This window comes from Pan troglodytes, chromosome 19 (assembly GCF_028858775.2).
Source record: "Pan troglodytes isolate AG18354 chromosome 19, NHGRI_mPanTro3-v2.0_pri, whole genome shotgun sequence".
NCBI classification, from domain to species: domain Eukaryota; kingdom Metazoa; phylum Chordata; class Mammalia; order Primates; family Hominidae; genus Pan; species Pan troglodytes.
The window spans coordinates 37,296,017-37,311,108 of record NC_072417.2 but is presented as its reverse complement, the minus strand read 5'-3'; the positions used below and the strand labels follow the sequence as shown (position 1 = coordinate 37,311,108).

General features: G+C 38.8%; 1 protein-coding gene across 1 annotated transcript in view; it reads right to left on the bottom strand.

The window, feature by feature from the left end:
* BLMH (bleomycin hydrolase) overlaps window positions 1–15,092 on the bottom strand; it is a 43,965-nt gene that overhangs the window by 15,333 nt on the left and 13,540 nt on the right. The window contains exons 7-11 of the mRNA XM_511383.7: window positions 10,522–10,677; window positions 9,221–9,379; window positions 9,041–9,108; window positions 7,701–7,818; window positions 3,285–3,354 (exon numbers count right to left, since the gene is read on the bottom strand). Of these exons, the coding sequence (XP_511383.3) occupies window positions 3,285–3,354; window positions 7,701–7,818; window positions 9,041–9,108; window positions 9,221–9,379; window positions 10,522–10,677 (571 nt within the window). The remainder of the gene's footprint in view (window positions 1–3,284; window positions 3,355–7,700; window positions 7,819–9,040; window positions 9,109–9,220; window positions 9,380–10,521; window positions 10,678–15,092) is intronic.

The window sequence follows — 15,092 nt, the reverse complement described above, 5'->3', positions numbered from 1 at the left end:
GGTACAGTAAAGCAAAAACTGATTTCTCCTTTTATGTCCTCCTGCTCAGAAGAAACCTTCTGTCCATTTTTGGAATAGTCAGGTTATGTGTTACAAAAGAGTTTCTCGGCAGGAGGGCCATGAACATGACCAATGGGGAGAACCAAAGCCAGGGCTGGGCAAAGGGGAAAGGCAGCTTGCCCAGGTATCTTTGCTCTGTTTATCTCCAGCATGTATTATCAACACTGCTTTTTCAGAAACATCAATCTTAACAGTCAGAAATCCCAAAGAGAATAGCAACAAACTGTTAACAATGTTATCTACAGAAACAAAATCCCAGCAATGCTTCTTAAGGTTGTCATATCTCCCAAGAGAGCATAAACAGAGGTCCTACCTCAGACCTGCCAGCCAATGTCCACTAGGATGACAGACAAGAAGGCCCTGCTGGGGTAAACACATATTGCCAACATAATAACATACTATGCGCTCTCCTGAGGTCAGGCCAAGTGTGCCAATTAAATTAGATCATGTTTTCTTTCCTTCCTTCCTGTTAAGTTAGAAAGAACATTACCAAGAAACACATGAGAATAATTTATTTTGGCTTGAATGAACGACTCCCTACCCCCACTTCAGTTCTATTTCTTATCTTTTGGCTCTCTACTGAAATGCTTTGCTGTGTATAGTAGTCACAGGCATTTCAGTTATTTGAGAACAACAAAAAAGTTAATCTTTACTAGATAGCTGCAGATTTCACTAAGAAGGATTACAGGAGAGTTACGGGGATAGCAAGATCCCATATTTTACAGTTCTCTCAGCATAATAATGAAATGAGTGAGTTAGCGAAAGCAAAACTTTTATTGAGTAAAAGTGAAGAGGTAAAGCTAAATGGAAAAATTATATACAGTAAAGTGACCTAAAATTATCTTTAAGTATTTAGGTTCAAAATAATAAAGACATTAACTCACACTACATAAAACACATTTTCCTGATTTTACAAGTGTTTATCCTCTCTTAACCAGATAACACTACTATCTTCAAACTCACTGACTATTACAGATGGAAAAATATCGCAGCAAGCTGACGGATCCAGGCTCATCTCAACAAATATAACTTTAGTTCTTTTCCTAGGTGCTAACCTATATGATAACAAATCCAATTACAGGAACCAAATTAGACCAGAAATGAAACAGAAGCTGCAGGGGGTTCATTGGAAGCAACAGGAAAACTTTAACTCAGTATCTTATGTTTGCTAGAAATAACCAAATCTTTCAAATTTTAAGACAAGTATCCATCTCTTAACTATCACCAACTTACAGATATAACCAAACTGTGAGTTATTTTTACTCTGCTAACTTTGCTGAGGTTTAAACCCTTCTCTACTTGACCCTAATGTGTATTTGTCTTAAAATAAAATTCACCTTACAAGAAACCACCAATTTTAAAAAGTATTCTAATTCGTAGTAGTTAACTTAATAGGCACCCCTAAAATCACAGAACAATTACAGAAATCACAGAAGGTAGACATGTAACTATCTGATGATGAAGAGAAATGCAGTAACAGCACTTGTATTTGTTTACATATAAACACTGGGCTGCTGAGTATCACAGCATATTCCAGGGACAGTCAGCCAAAATCCACCAGTGATTATTCTCATAGAGAGATGAAAAGCCCTCGAATGACAAATAAATGGTCTTCAGATTTTGGCTATCACATACAAGCCTGTGCTGCCCAATCAGCATACTAAAATGCTGTCAAGTTCAAAACTCAGCTTAACAGGCTCTTCTAAAACAGCAATTTTTCAAATAGGAGCTATGGAAGTCCCATATGCTCATATCCAAACCTCCACACCCCCTCCTCTACCTTTTACCCTTGGAAATCCTAGGGCTGTGAGGAACATAGCTGGAAAATCACGATTCTAAACACAGAGAGGGGCAACAACAAAGAGTTGCTAAAATCTCTTTTTCTTTCTTTTTTTAAAAATAAAATGCCTGGCTAATTCCTGTTGGGTAAAATGTATGCTCAAGTTTGTTTCCAAATATCTCTGAATGTCACTTCTCTGGCTTCCCTACCTGGTTCTTCTCAGTCTTCTAACTAGTCTACTAAGGTGCGGTTAATGTTTTTCCTAGCCAGAATCCATTGGCTAAAAGAAAAAGGGACTCTGAGAAAGAGCTGGCTATAAAATGCCCCCAGCACACATGAATCTACATGCTCACAGGTACACATATGCCATGGTGATCGCCACTTTTGGTTTGGAACCCTAAAAATTAAAGCGTAAAATCTCTTTCAAAAGCTATTACTAAAGACAGTCTTTAAAAATGTGGTCTCAAAATTTTACAATAATATACCCTAAACTGTTAATCAACAGTGATCTCTAGGTGGTTGGATTATTAGAGACTTTTTATCTGTATTTTAAAATTTTTCTACAACTCATATATTACTGTGTTATTTTGTTTAGCCTACTTAGTGTAAGTTATGACTTCTCCCTAGGTTTTGATTTGCCAGTATAAAGAAGTGCTAAGTGGTAAGCAAAGTGTTCATTTCCACTTTAGGTATGACAACTTCTAAGGAGTCTCTAATAAATGCCTAAAGAAAGCTTCTTGCCAGTCCCATTCTCCCATACAGAAGGCTTCTGACTTTCTAGAGTACTGATGTAGTAGATGAAAATACATCAAGGCTGGGCGCAGTGGCTCACACCTGTAATCCTAGCACTTTGGGAGGCCGAGGCAGGCGGATCACGAGGTCAGGAAATCGAGACCATCCTGGCTAACACGGTGAAACCCCGTCTCTACTAAAAATACAAAATCAGCTGGGAGTGGTGGCGGGTGCCTATAGCCCCAGCTACTCCAGAGGCTGAGGCAGGAGAATGGCGTGAACCCGGGAGGTGGAGCTTGCAGTGAGCCAAGATTACGTCACTGCACTCCAGCCTGGGCGACAGAGCCAAGACTCTGTCAAAAAAAAAAAAAAAAAAAAAAAAAGAAAATGCATCAAATGCCATATAGCAAGTGTCCTGGCAAGGGCACTCAACCTCCTCACTAGCCAAGCGGTCTACAAAGAGGGGAGGGTCAACACAGTTTGCAACAAATGCAGCACATAGCAGTCTCAGAGCCAACCTGGGAGTTCAGGCATGCCATAATGGTCAGGAGAATCCTGGGGGCAAATCAGATTCTCAGATTTTTCTGTAGAATAGTCTAGTCAGTGGAGCCAATTACTGAGAAATCCTCCACACTAGAGCAGCTTGACACCCAGACAGGCAGAGTAGAGCAGGCCCAGTCACCTGGAGTTAGTATTACCAAACTGAGCTCACCTTTGTGGCCATGGTCTTCACCCCATGAATTCTCCACTCTCCATTTTGTGAAAGCACCATCCTGATCATCCTGCAAAAAAGTGGATGATGGTGAGTAGTCTGAAGCCAGATTCTCCCTGCTGAGGTGTCATATAATTTTAGCTCTTCTGTAGCCACTTGAAAGAAACAGCCTGCTCTATACAGGCAGCCTGCTCTATACAGGCAGCCTGCTCTAAACAGTACTTGGTCAGGGCTATATATTTCCTACGATCACTAAAGGGATACTCCAGTAGAAATGGAATTTGAATCTCTTGGGGTAAAAACATAATAAACAAAGCAATAAATACTATTTCATCCTTTCTATTCTATTGTATACATAAAATAGGCATGTAAAAATGCTACTTGACTAAGAAAAACTATATTAACCTACTAAAAGCAGTAAACATTTGAAGCTGGGGATTCTTGCTTTTAATCAATCAATATTGATTAAAGCAAATGCATCCTACTTTATTTTAGGAATAATTCTAAAACCTGGTCAGAGTCTTTTTTAAACAAAACAAAACAAACTCATCATACTGCCTGATTTTCTACTTGGGGAAACCAAATAATGATACTCTCCCAAATGCATTCTTTTACTGATCCAGTTACACAAATATTGAATTTCAAAGAAGAGACTGAATGGCAAAGCAAAAGTAAAAAGACCATTTTCATAAACAAAAGCCAGGCACTTCTACTGTTCTCCTTCTTCCATCTTCATTATTAAAATAAGCTCAATTTTGGTCTTCTTAAAGGGACAGTGATACTCATCACAACAACCTTCATTTACAGCCTTTACTATAGTGACACAGAGAGGGACAAGAGGAAGGCTCCATTTGGGAAAAGACTTTTTTCTTTCGTGTTTACCCAGGACATTTACTGATGTCAAGGCAACTTAAATCTTTGTAGCATGAGAAGAGCACTCACCCCTGTATTATCGCCTAATGATTTCATCTGTCAACTCCCACTTGCAAATAACTATATGATGAGTCTCATCTATATGGGATTTGGTTCTCTTTGGCTCTGCTAACCCAAACACTCCACTCTTGGCAGTTTTCTTGGATCTCAGTAATTTTCTGTCTCACAAATAGCGCCAACAAACTCATAAGTTTCACACACCCTTACCTGTACTAATCCTTACTCTTTGCCCCCAAATCCTTTAAAACCATATCGTTATATACTATACATTCTGCAGCTGGCATATTATATGTCTGTTTTGGTTTTCTATTCCTCCCACTGTAGTCCAACTTTACTTTCCTTTTAAATATCACTGTTAGAATCGATGTCACCTAAAGTGATATAGTTACTTGTTACTCTAAGTCTGAAAATGTTTCCTATATTTTCCCTTTGGCCAATGAATTCCTGGAGTGACCTAGATCAAATTGTTCTCTGGGTCATCTACAATTACAAAATGATTAATACCTGGAACTCCCTTATAGGGATTCCATGATATCAGCAACAAAAGAAAGAAAATTGTGGAAATATAACCACTAGTATGCATTTACCTCTGTACTATTACTCAAGTGTAGTTCAAACTCGTTTTTGGGATCAAAAACTCTAGTGGAATGAAGAGAAAAATGTTCAATATAAAATTCCAGGTATAATAATATAAATTCTGCTTTATACCATTAGCATGTAAGGTAGCTCCATTTTCCTAAGGAAATAACCCATGCTAATCAAAGAATGGAAGTTCCCAAGAAAATGACAGTGGTATTCATTATTTTTATTCCTGAAAAATAGGAATATTCTATAACAGAGATAGAAATGATAAAAAGCTGAATTTTTCTTGGAAATTACAAGTTTTTGTTTTTTTGTTTTTTTAAAAAAACAAACAAACAAACAAAAAAAACAAATTCTCGGCTGGGCACAGTGGCTCATGCCTGTAATCCCAGCACTTTGGGAGGCCGAAGCAGGTGGATTGCTTGAGGTCAGGAGTTCAAGACCAGCCTGGCCAACATGGCGAAACCCTGTCTCTGCTAAAAATACCAAAAAAAAAAAAAAAAAATTAGCCAGGCCGATGGTGCACGCCTGCACTCAGGAGGCTGAGGCAGGAGAATAGCTTGAACCCAGGAGGTGGAGGTTGCAGTGAGCTGAGATTGTGCCACTGCACTCCAGCCTGGGCGACAGAGCAAGACTCAGTCTCAAAAAAACAAAAAAACAACAACAAAAAAACACAAAACAGAACTCTATATAGTTTAAAAATTTATTTAAAGAACTTTAGTTTAGTTATAAAGCGCCCTTATTTGAAAAAACTTTTCATGTATTTTATTTATTTATTTATTGTTTTGTTTTGTTTTTTTTTTTTGAGACAGAGTCTTGCTCTGTCACCCAGGCTGGAGTGCAGTGGTGCAATCTTGTCTCACTGCAACCTCCGCTTTCCGGGTTCAAAGGATTCTCCTGCCTCAGCCTCCAGAGTAGCTGCTGGAATTACAGGTGCATGCCACCATGCCCAGCTAATTTTTGTATTTTTAGTGGAGACAGGGTCTCGCCATGTCGGTCAGGCTAGTCCTGAACTCCTGACCTCAGGTGATCCTCCCGCCTCGGCCTCCCAAAGTGCTGGGATTTCAGGTGTGAGTCACTGCACCCGGTCTAAAATTCCTTTTATAACCTAACTTTATGTTTTGTTTATAATTCAAATGTGAGAATTTCGTTAAATTGGGGTGATAACACTTAAATCACCTTTTGCTGTTTTAAAATGACTTTTCTTGATCTACATAAGTAATGCAAATTATACTCCACACATTCTCCTGGGTAACCCTAAAAACCTGTTTCTTGGTGTGGGAGTCTCGCTAACTACAGAGCTGAGATTACTGACAAATGGAATAATGAGGAAAACAGCTCGCTGGTTTACAAGACCTCAACCTTTACATTTATTTATGAAAACTACATGAGGATCAGGAGTATCAGCATTAAGACTGCCTCTTAAGTTCAGGGCACCTTTACACCATACTGTGTTTGATCTCATATAAAACTGAGAATACCTCAGAGTTCTACTACTTAAAGCACTAGCCTTATAATTTGCAGGAATGTAATTAAACCTTTAAGACCAAGTTTTGAATACGGAGAGAGCACAGGGATCTTAGATGCTGTGGGGTTGAAAGGGCACCCTTCAAGTGAAGTAGTTGGAAGAGGTGAGAAAAAGGTACAGAGAGAAAACTCCATCCCACTCACAATTCTGCATAGAGTATAAAAAGCAAATCAGGACTTTTAGATAGGCTAGTTAGGAAAATGTGGCATAATGATATGCTAAGATATTTCTAAACATTTTAAAGATCATAAATCTAGTGGATAGGATAGCAAAAACAATTCTCTATCAAACCATTTTCTAGCTGGGTGCGGTGGCTCATGCCTGTAATCCCAGCACTTTGGGAAGCTGAGGCGGGCAGATCACCTGAGGTCAGGAGTTCGAGACCAGCCTGGCCAACATGGCAAAACCCCACTTCTACTAAAAATACAAAAAAAATCAGCTGGGTGTGGTGGCGGGCACTTGTAATCCCAGCTACTCGCAAGGCTGAGGCAGGAGAATCTTTTGAGCCCCAGAGGTGGAGGTTGCAGTGAGCTGAGATCACACTACAGCACTCCTGCCTGGATGACAGAGTGAGACTCCATCTCAAAAAAAAAAAAAAAAAAAAAAAACAAAAAAACCAAAATGATTTTCTAGAACAATTTATATAAGGTAGTTATTCTGTGACTTTCCAGGAATTAGGCTAGAAAGAATATTTTTGCTTGTGGTGGTAAAGAATTAAAGTAGTTCAAGTTCTTCCTTCCTGATGATCCTGAGCACAGAGGTGAAAATATCTATTTTTACTGACTAGAAGTGAGGAGTTTATTTGTGAAAGATAAAATTTCAGTTGTTTCCAACTCTGTAACCTAGAAAAAGTGGTATTACTATACACACTATTTCACAGGAAATTCAAAATACTTTACATCCAATTTCCTGAAGCTCTGCATATAACTAGAAATGGGTATGGAGTCCACAAATTACTGTTATTGACATTTTACTGCAGAAGAATCTGAATGACAAATGAAGGGAAACCTGAACATAGGTCATCAAGATATGAACACTTTCAGGGCACATTCTGATTCCTTATAAAGTAGAAGTTATCTTCTCTCAAGTTCCCTTGCTGACTTCTCTTTAAACCATGACCTTCCAAAGTTACAGAAACAGTTACTTGGTCGCTCCCTGCTGACCCGAATTCTCCTCATAGAAAGTTCCTATTTTTATATTACCTCTAAGCACGCAGCCAAGCCCCAAGTGACGCAGGTACGATGTCTTACTTGGAAACTAACTTTTAACAGAAATCATATACACTATGAATGAAGCTTTGTTGGGCAAACAGTCTGCAGGAGAATGTAGATCCATCTGTGCAAACACTCCAGCAGGCATGCTGAGGGTCATACCTTCTCTGAGACAGCAGTGAAGGTCATGGCGTGGGTCATAAGTGACTCACCAAAAGTCAGCCTCTCCGCTTTATTCATGTTCTTCAAGGAGACACCAAACACTAACTCATGGTCATAGCTGTAAAAAGAATGATAGTACAAAATAAAGGGAGTACGATCATGGGGAAAACTGGCTTTTGGTTGTAAAAGGAATTCAGAAGAAACTGAAGGGGCTCAACAGCTCCAAATAAATACGGCTCTAGCTGTAGCTCTTCAGAAAGAATATGGAACATGCAGAACTTAGTCTCTCAGTGCGAGTCCATTCTCTATGTGTCACAAGAGTATGCAGGAAAAAAAGGAGATGATTAAACATAAATTCTCCACATCAGAAGCTGACAAGTTTACATTGTCATTTAGGCAAGAAAACTTTAAAAAATAATGAAAAAAGCTTTTGAAGTAACTTCTTAGAAAACTGATCTCTTTTGAGCTGGTGGAACCAACCAGTTTCTGAATTCATTTAAATCACTGCTGATTAAAATTTAAATAAATAATGTCCAAAATATTGGGGAATATTTTTGCATAAGCACTACACTCACATTGTTAAATACAAAGAAACAAAAGGCAAAATACATGTGAGAGAGGTCCTTGCATGTTCTAGTTAGTGTGAGAGACACACTTGGGAGTTGCATGTACCTGTTTTCAAAAAATTTTTAAACCTCATTAATTCTTTTTTTAGCAGATTTCTCTATCAAGATATTTACTCAACTTCCTACAAGTAACAACTATTTATAAGTAACCCTAAAATAGAGAATGGTGAACAGTCAAGGAATCCTATATGATTTAGTTTACAAATTAACCTTCATTGTCATAAATGACCAGGAGGAATGCTATAAAGTATGCATGCAAATTAGTCCCACTTGTCACAATGACAAAATACAAAGTTACCAAAGTAACATAGCAAACGGGGGCTCTGGAAAATCTTTCATTACACTCCCAAATGCACTGAACACATTTCCGCAATAGTCAATTATTTTTTTAAAGTGTCTTTCTCATAGAGGATGGCTTTTTAGGAACGCCCAACGATTTCCACTCAGATAGAAAGTGGGATTTTGATGTCCTGGGTTAGAGTATTTAAGTATTTAGAGTATTTAAGTTAGAGTATTTAAGTATGTCCTGGGTTAGAGTATTTAAGTTTAAGACTGCTATGAGTCCTCAAACTCTAAAGGATGCAAAGAAAGAGACGTGCCCTTAGGTCAACCTTCATCTTTGGATGAACCTCGGCAGAGTCATTTTGTACCAACAGCACACTCCAACAGCAACAACCCACAAATGACTTTCCATTTTAAATTTCCTGCACTCACAGATTCATGTCACTGAGGCCCAGCTTGCTATTGAAGTGTTTTCCAACATCACAGCCAAACCACACAGCCTAGAAACAGAAGAAAGAGGAAGAAAGTCAACATAAACCCCATCTTCCTATTATACCAAAGAAGTAAAAGATGTTTTAACCCCAATGTGCAAAATACAGAAACAAGACCAACCTCTCCATCTTTGATGGAGGCAGCAACCATCTTTTTCAGGAAGTCAATGGGCTGGTTGTTGTATAGAGTTTTTCTCCCTCCAACCATATTGCTTAAGTATTCCACTGTGTAAAGTTTGTTGTACTTGTGCTGGGGCCTAGGGTCATTCACTAAACAAATCTATCAAGATCAAGAACACATTGATTAGGGCACAAAACCAGGAATGTCAAGCAACACACAGCTCTCCTCTAGGTTCATGTTTCCATCAAGCTCATCATCTCTGCCTACAAACTAAGTACTACAGCCACATTGTTAAGTAACAAAGAAACACAAGGTGGCAAAATACATGTGAGAGAGGTCCTTGCTTATTCTAATTCGCATAAGAGACACAATTAGGAGGTGCATCTACCTGTTTTTCCTACTAGCAAGAACTGCTCCAAAAGCAATTTTTTTTTTTTTTTTTTTGAGACAGAATCTCACTCTGTCGCCCAGGCTGGAGTGCAATGGCGCCATCTCGGCTCACTGCAACCTCTGCCTCCCACGTTCAAGTGATTCTCCTGCTTCAGCCTCCCAAGTAGCTGGGATTACAGATGTGCGCCACCACGCCTGGCTAATTTTTGTATTTTTAGTAGAGACGGAGTTTCACCATGTTGGCCAGGCTGGTCTCGAACTCCCGAACTCAGGTGATCCACTCACCACAGCCTCCCAGTGTGCTGGGATTACAGGCATGAGCCACCGCACCCGGCCCTCAAAACTCATTCTGAAAAATAACATGCACTGAGTAAGAAAAATTGGAGAGCTAATCACAAGGCCCCTGTTCTCAAGTTACAAGACAGGCATCTGCTTGGAAGAGGATCAAGAAGCCAATAAAAGGAAGAGGCTCTGATCATCCTACTAGGCAGATGAGGAAGACCTAAAGGGAACAGGAAAAACTAAGATCACTCCCTTCAACAAGAGAGTTCCCCGAGGGGACCTCAGCGCAAAAGTGCTCTGAATCCACGATAAGAAATACCCAACACACTTTCATTGTTTTGCACTTGAGAATGATTCTGGTCCTATACAGGGGCGCATGTGGGAATTAAAATGACTGCTGGCTTGCAGTTTAAAAAGTCTCTGAAGAGGAACATTGTGGAAAAGCTGATAAATCCTGGCACCACCAACTTCATTAGCTGCATAAAATACTTCAGAGGAAGTGGGGAAAAATGTTTGTTTGCTGTCTAGTTTGATACTCATACATGCTAACCAAGAATCTTATACAATTCCCTGTGGTTAACAGCCATTTGAAAGTAAACAGCCAGTGACTACCAGTGCCATTCACCAACCTTATCTTCCATATTGAAGAGAGGCTTGACATGTTCCCTGTAAAACTCCAAGGGTGTTATGGGGCCAATTTTCTGATAATTTTTATCTTTGTCTCGATATTCCCAGGTGAATGTCTCCGGTGGATTACCCAAACAGATGCACACCACTCGGAATATCTGGAAGACAGGAGGAGGAAAGGCGAGCAATGGTTAGGGGGAAATGTTATTTTTTTCACCTCTTCATTTTCCTTAAGCTTAGGAAACACAAGAAGTTAGTGGCTAAATTCAAGCTAAAAATTTCACAAGAAATCTAATACCGCGTCAAAAACTGGAAAGCTGATGTCTGAGATTTGTTATCAGTTAACTTATGAGTTCTCAAATAAACACTGTGAACAATGCGATTCTGAAATGTTAACATTTAGTGCTTAGTACTTGTCCTGAAAATTTAAACTTCCTTAGCCAAGAATCTGTCTACCATTGATACCCAGCAAGATCTGAGTTGCTGCTCTGCTGATTATTTTTCAAGTAACCAAAAAATGACAAATTTTATAAATGGATTTCCTTCCCTTTATAATTGATGTTTTCCTTATTACAACAGGGGTCTCTAGTCATAGGAAAGTAACTAATTTTTCAGCTGGAGTTGGATGACAATGCCTGTTAAAAGTATTATTAGAAGAGGAGGGCCAGGTGCAGTGCAGTGGTTCATGCCTGTAATCCCAGTACTTTGGGAAGCTGAGGTTGGAGGATCCCTTGAACCCAGGAGTTCAAGACCACCCTGGATAACATAGTGAAACCTCATCTTAAAAAAGAAAAAAATTAGCTGGACGTGGTGGCTCATGCCTGTAGTCCCAGGTGCTCAAGAGGCTGAGGAGGGAGGATCGCTTGAGCCCAGGAGGCAGAAGCTTCAGTGAGCCATGATCGTGCCACTACACTCCAGCCTGGGTGACAGAGCAAGACCCTATCTCAAAAAATACAAAAATTAGGGGCACATGTTCTCAGGATCTCCTGAGGGCTGAGTCATGGTTTAAAAAAAAAAAAAAAAAAAGTACAAAAACTAGCCAGGCATGGTGGCCTGCGCCTGTGGTCACAGCTACTCAGGAGGCAGAGGTTGCAGTGAGTTGAGATCACACCACTGCACTCCAGCCTGAGTGACAGAGTGAGGACCCTGTCTCAAAAGGAAGAGGAGTGACTTTTAGTAATAAGGTATAATTTTTTTGGGTTGTGAGACAACATATTTTCTAACGATGTCACAACACCTTCAAGTTAACATCATTACGATCCAAGGATATACTTTATATTATTTTCATTTTATAGAAATGCAAAAACAAGGCTGGGCGCAGTGGCTCACGCCTGTAATCCCAGCACTTTGGGAGGCTGAGGCAGGTGGATCATGAGGTCAGGAGTTTGAGACCAGCCTGGCCAACATGGTGAAACCCTGTCTTTACTAAAGATACGAAAGAAAAGAAAACAAAACAAAACAAAACAAAAAAACTAGCTGGGCATGGTGGTGTGTACCTATAATCCCAGCTACTCGGGAGGCTGAGGCAGGAGAATCCCTTGAACCCAGGAGGCAGAGCTTGCAGTGAGCCGAGATCATGCCATTGCACTCTGGCCTGGGGGACAGGGCGAGACTCCATCTCAAAAAAAAAAAGAAAGCAATGCAAAAATAGAAAAAGAGATACACCCTGCACAAGGACAGAATAAAGAAAGTATTTTACCTTCTATATCAAATGTCCTTGTCTTTTTAAAAACATAACACTATGATCTGCCTGTCCCTTTTGCACCCACAGTCACCACCCTGATCCAATCATCTATTACCTGCATTATTTATACTACACATTTCTATCCGCTATCACATTCAACAGAAACAGATTTTATATTTACCAAGTGTGCCTATATTGTGCTAGATACTATGTATTTGCTAGGTCCACGTAATTCTCATAATACCCTCTCAAGGTATATTTCCCTCCACTTCCCCTTCACCTTTTTTTTTTAAATCAGAGATTGAGACACAAAGAAACCAAGTAATTTACTTAAGGTCACACAGCCAGCAAGTGGAAAACCACAATCTAAACTGAGGTCACATGCTGTCAACAACAACAACAACAAAGTATTGCTCCTTGGCTACAGGATTTAAAAAGGGAAGATGTACTGACCGTCTACTTTGCTGTACTATCTTTCACTACCATATTTCTTAAGCCTCTCAACAAAGATGGTGGATATTATCCCCCTTTTACAGATAAGGATATCAAGGTTCAGGGAAATAAATCACTTTCCTGAAGTCATAGAGCCAGTAAATGGCAGAATTAGGATTTGAACTTAGGGCTGACTTTAATATGCTGTTTCCAAAACTCCATCTATTTACCATTTACTGTAACTTTCTAGATTTCATATAACTTGTCTCCCATAAAAGATTATACACTTCTTAAAGATAAGAACCAGATCATGGATATTTTGTGTCCTTTATCGCATCTAGCAGTGCTGGCGACATGACACAGATACACCAGTTGATCTGAACATTGTTCCATTCTCCATATCACCACAGGAGAATTTGAAAAGCACTACTTTTCTCAACTCACGTCCCTGTTGAAGATCCAGTGTTTCCCTATTACCTCCTACAACAAATCCAAACTCCGTGACCTAATTCCTTTTTCTTACTTTTTAACTTAGGCAAAACATATGTTTAGTGTGTAAAACACACTAACAATTCGTTTTTTAAAAACAAACATATATACCCATGTAACCATCATTCATATCAATATACATAACATTTCCAGGCTCTGGAGGTTCTCTGGCTCCTTTGCTGTTAAGTAACCCACAACTTCCACCAGATAACCACTGTTTTTACTTTATAACCATTGATTAGTTTTGCCTGTCCTTTAACTTCTTATAAAAGTATTCATAGAACACATTATCTTTTGTGTCTGGCTTCCTTTGGCTGACATAATGTCTGTGAGATTCACACACATTGCTGTGTATATGAGCAATTTGTTCACTGCTGTGATTCTATCTTAACAGAAGCAAGTTAACTTAGAGAAGAAGTTATGCTTGCCTGTCATTTTGTTTTGTTCTGTTTTCCAAGAGAGAACCTTCCTTTATTAAGATTTACTGTGTGTGTTACGAGCCTGAACATCTAGTCATTAAACCATCTCTCTTTTAACATTATATCCTTCCCAAGTTGGTTTCTACCACAGAAAGGAGGCAGAGTATCACATAAGCAACTGTAATTGAGTTACTCTAGCCAAGGATTAATGAGCTCTGTTTGGGATTCACATTCATTTTGTATTTACTCAGTGCCAAGGCTACAAATGACAACTTGAGGCATCTGTCATTATGAAGAAGACATTGCCACTGGTAACTATGGTCAAGTCAATGACAATGAAGGTGTACAGTCAGAACATACTTAGATTAGGAAGGTTTTAAAGACCTAAATGATGTGTATTTTCAACTAGTAACTACTGTTACATGTGTATCTACATGTAGTAGTGGAACCATTTCAATCAATTCTCAGTTATCCAACGGTGGTAAATTCAGCTCAGCCAGGCCCTGGCCAAAAAAGGAGAGGCAATGCCAGGCCCAACTAAGATGAAGATAACTAAGTGAATTTCTGGTTACTTTTAAACATATTCTAAAGATAAATACAAATGTTTTACACTATAATTTGCAAAATACCTTATTATGTACTTGACTCCCTGTTTAAAGTAAAAAGTGTTAAATTCCTCCTTCTCCCAAATACATTAGAGGAAATATGCATTTCTGCTATCTAAATGAATTCTATAGTGAGTCCTTTTATAAAACAATGCTTATGCCCTTCACATATATTTTATAAATCTGAATTTTAATAAAAATATAATTAAGGCATAAATAAGGATAAGGGTGATATTTCTTTTAGATTCTAGTAAAACTTTGTAACTTGAGACATGTTGCATTGTTTTATACTATTTGTTTACCATGACTATAAATTATCCAAAGTCATTAATATTTAAGTCAGTCTGTAACACTTTGGAAGGAATATCTGACTCTGAGCCAAATAACAATAGTTAATTAAATAAGCTCTCATTAAAAAAAAAATGCTCCAAAGAATAATTTCCATGGTCTCTGATACTATATTTTCTTGATAAGAGACTCTGCAGTTCTGAAATAACATTCCCTGGGCAGTGAGCTTTAGCTATCCAACTCTGCTCTCTGGTGGGCAACACTGGAGTGTCACCTGCTTCTCACAAGATCTACTTGGCATCCAGGACAAAAAGATACTGAACAGTGAACACAAGAGATTATACAGAATTGAGTAAAATAAGAGTACAACCATATCCCTCAGAATATAATTACACATTAAATTAATATTAAAACCAACAATTAGCCCATTTAGGGAAATGTATTTGTGACTTTAATTGAAATTGCTCACTTCCCATCCCAGTACTTCACATCTTTTTTCCTTTACTTTTCTCCATTGCACTTATCTTCTGGCATATTATACTTCTTATACACTTTGTCTTTCCCTACTAGAACATCAACTACACAAAGATAGGTATTCTTTTCTGTGTTGTTCACTGTTCAATCTCCAATGCCTAGAATAGTGTCAGATACATATG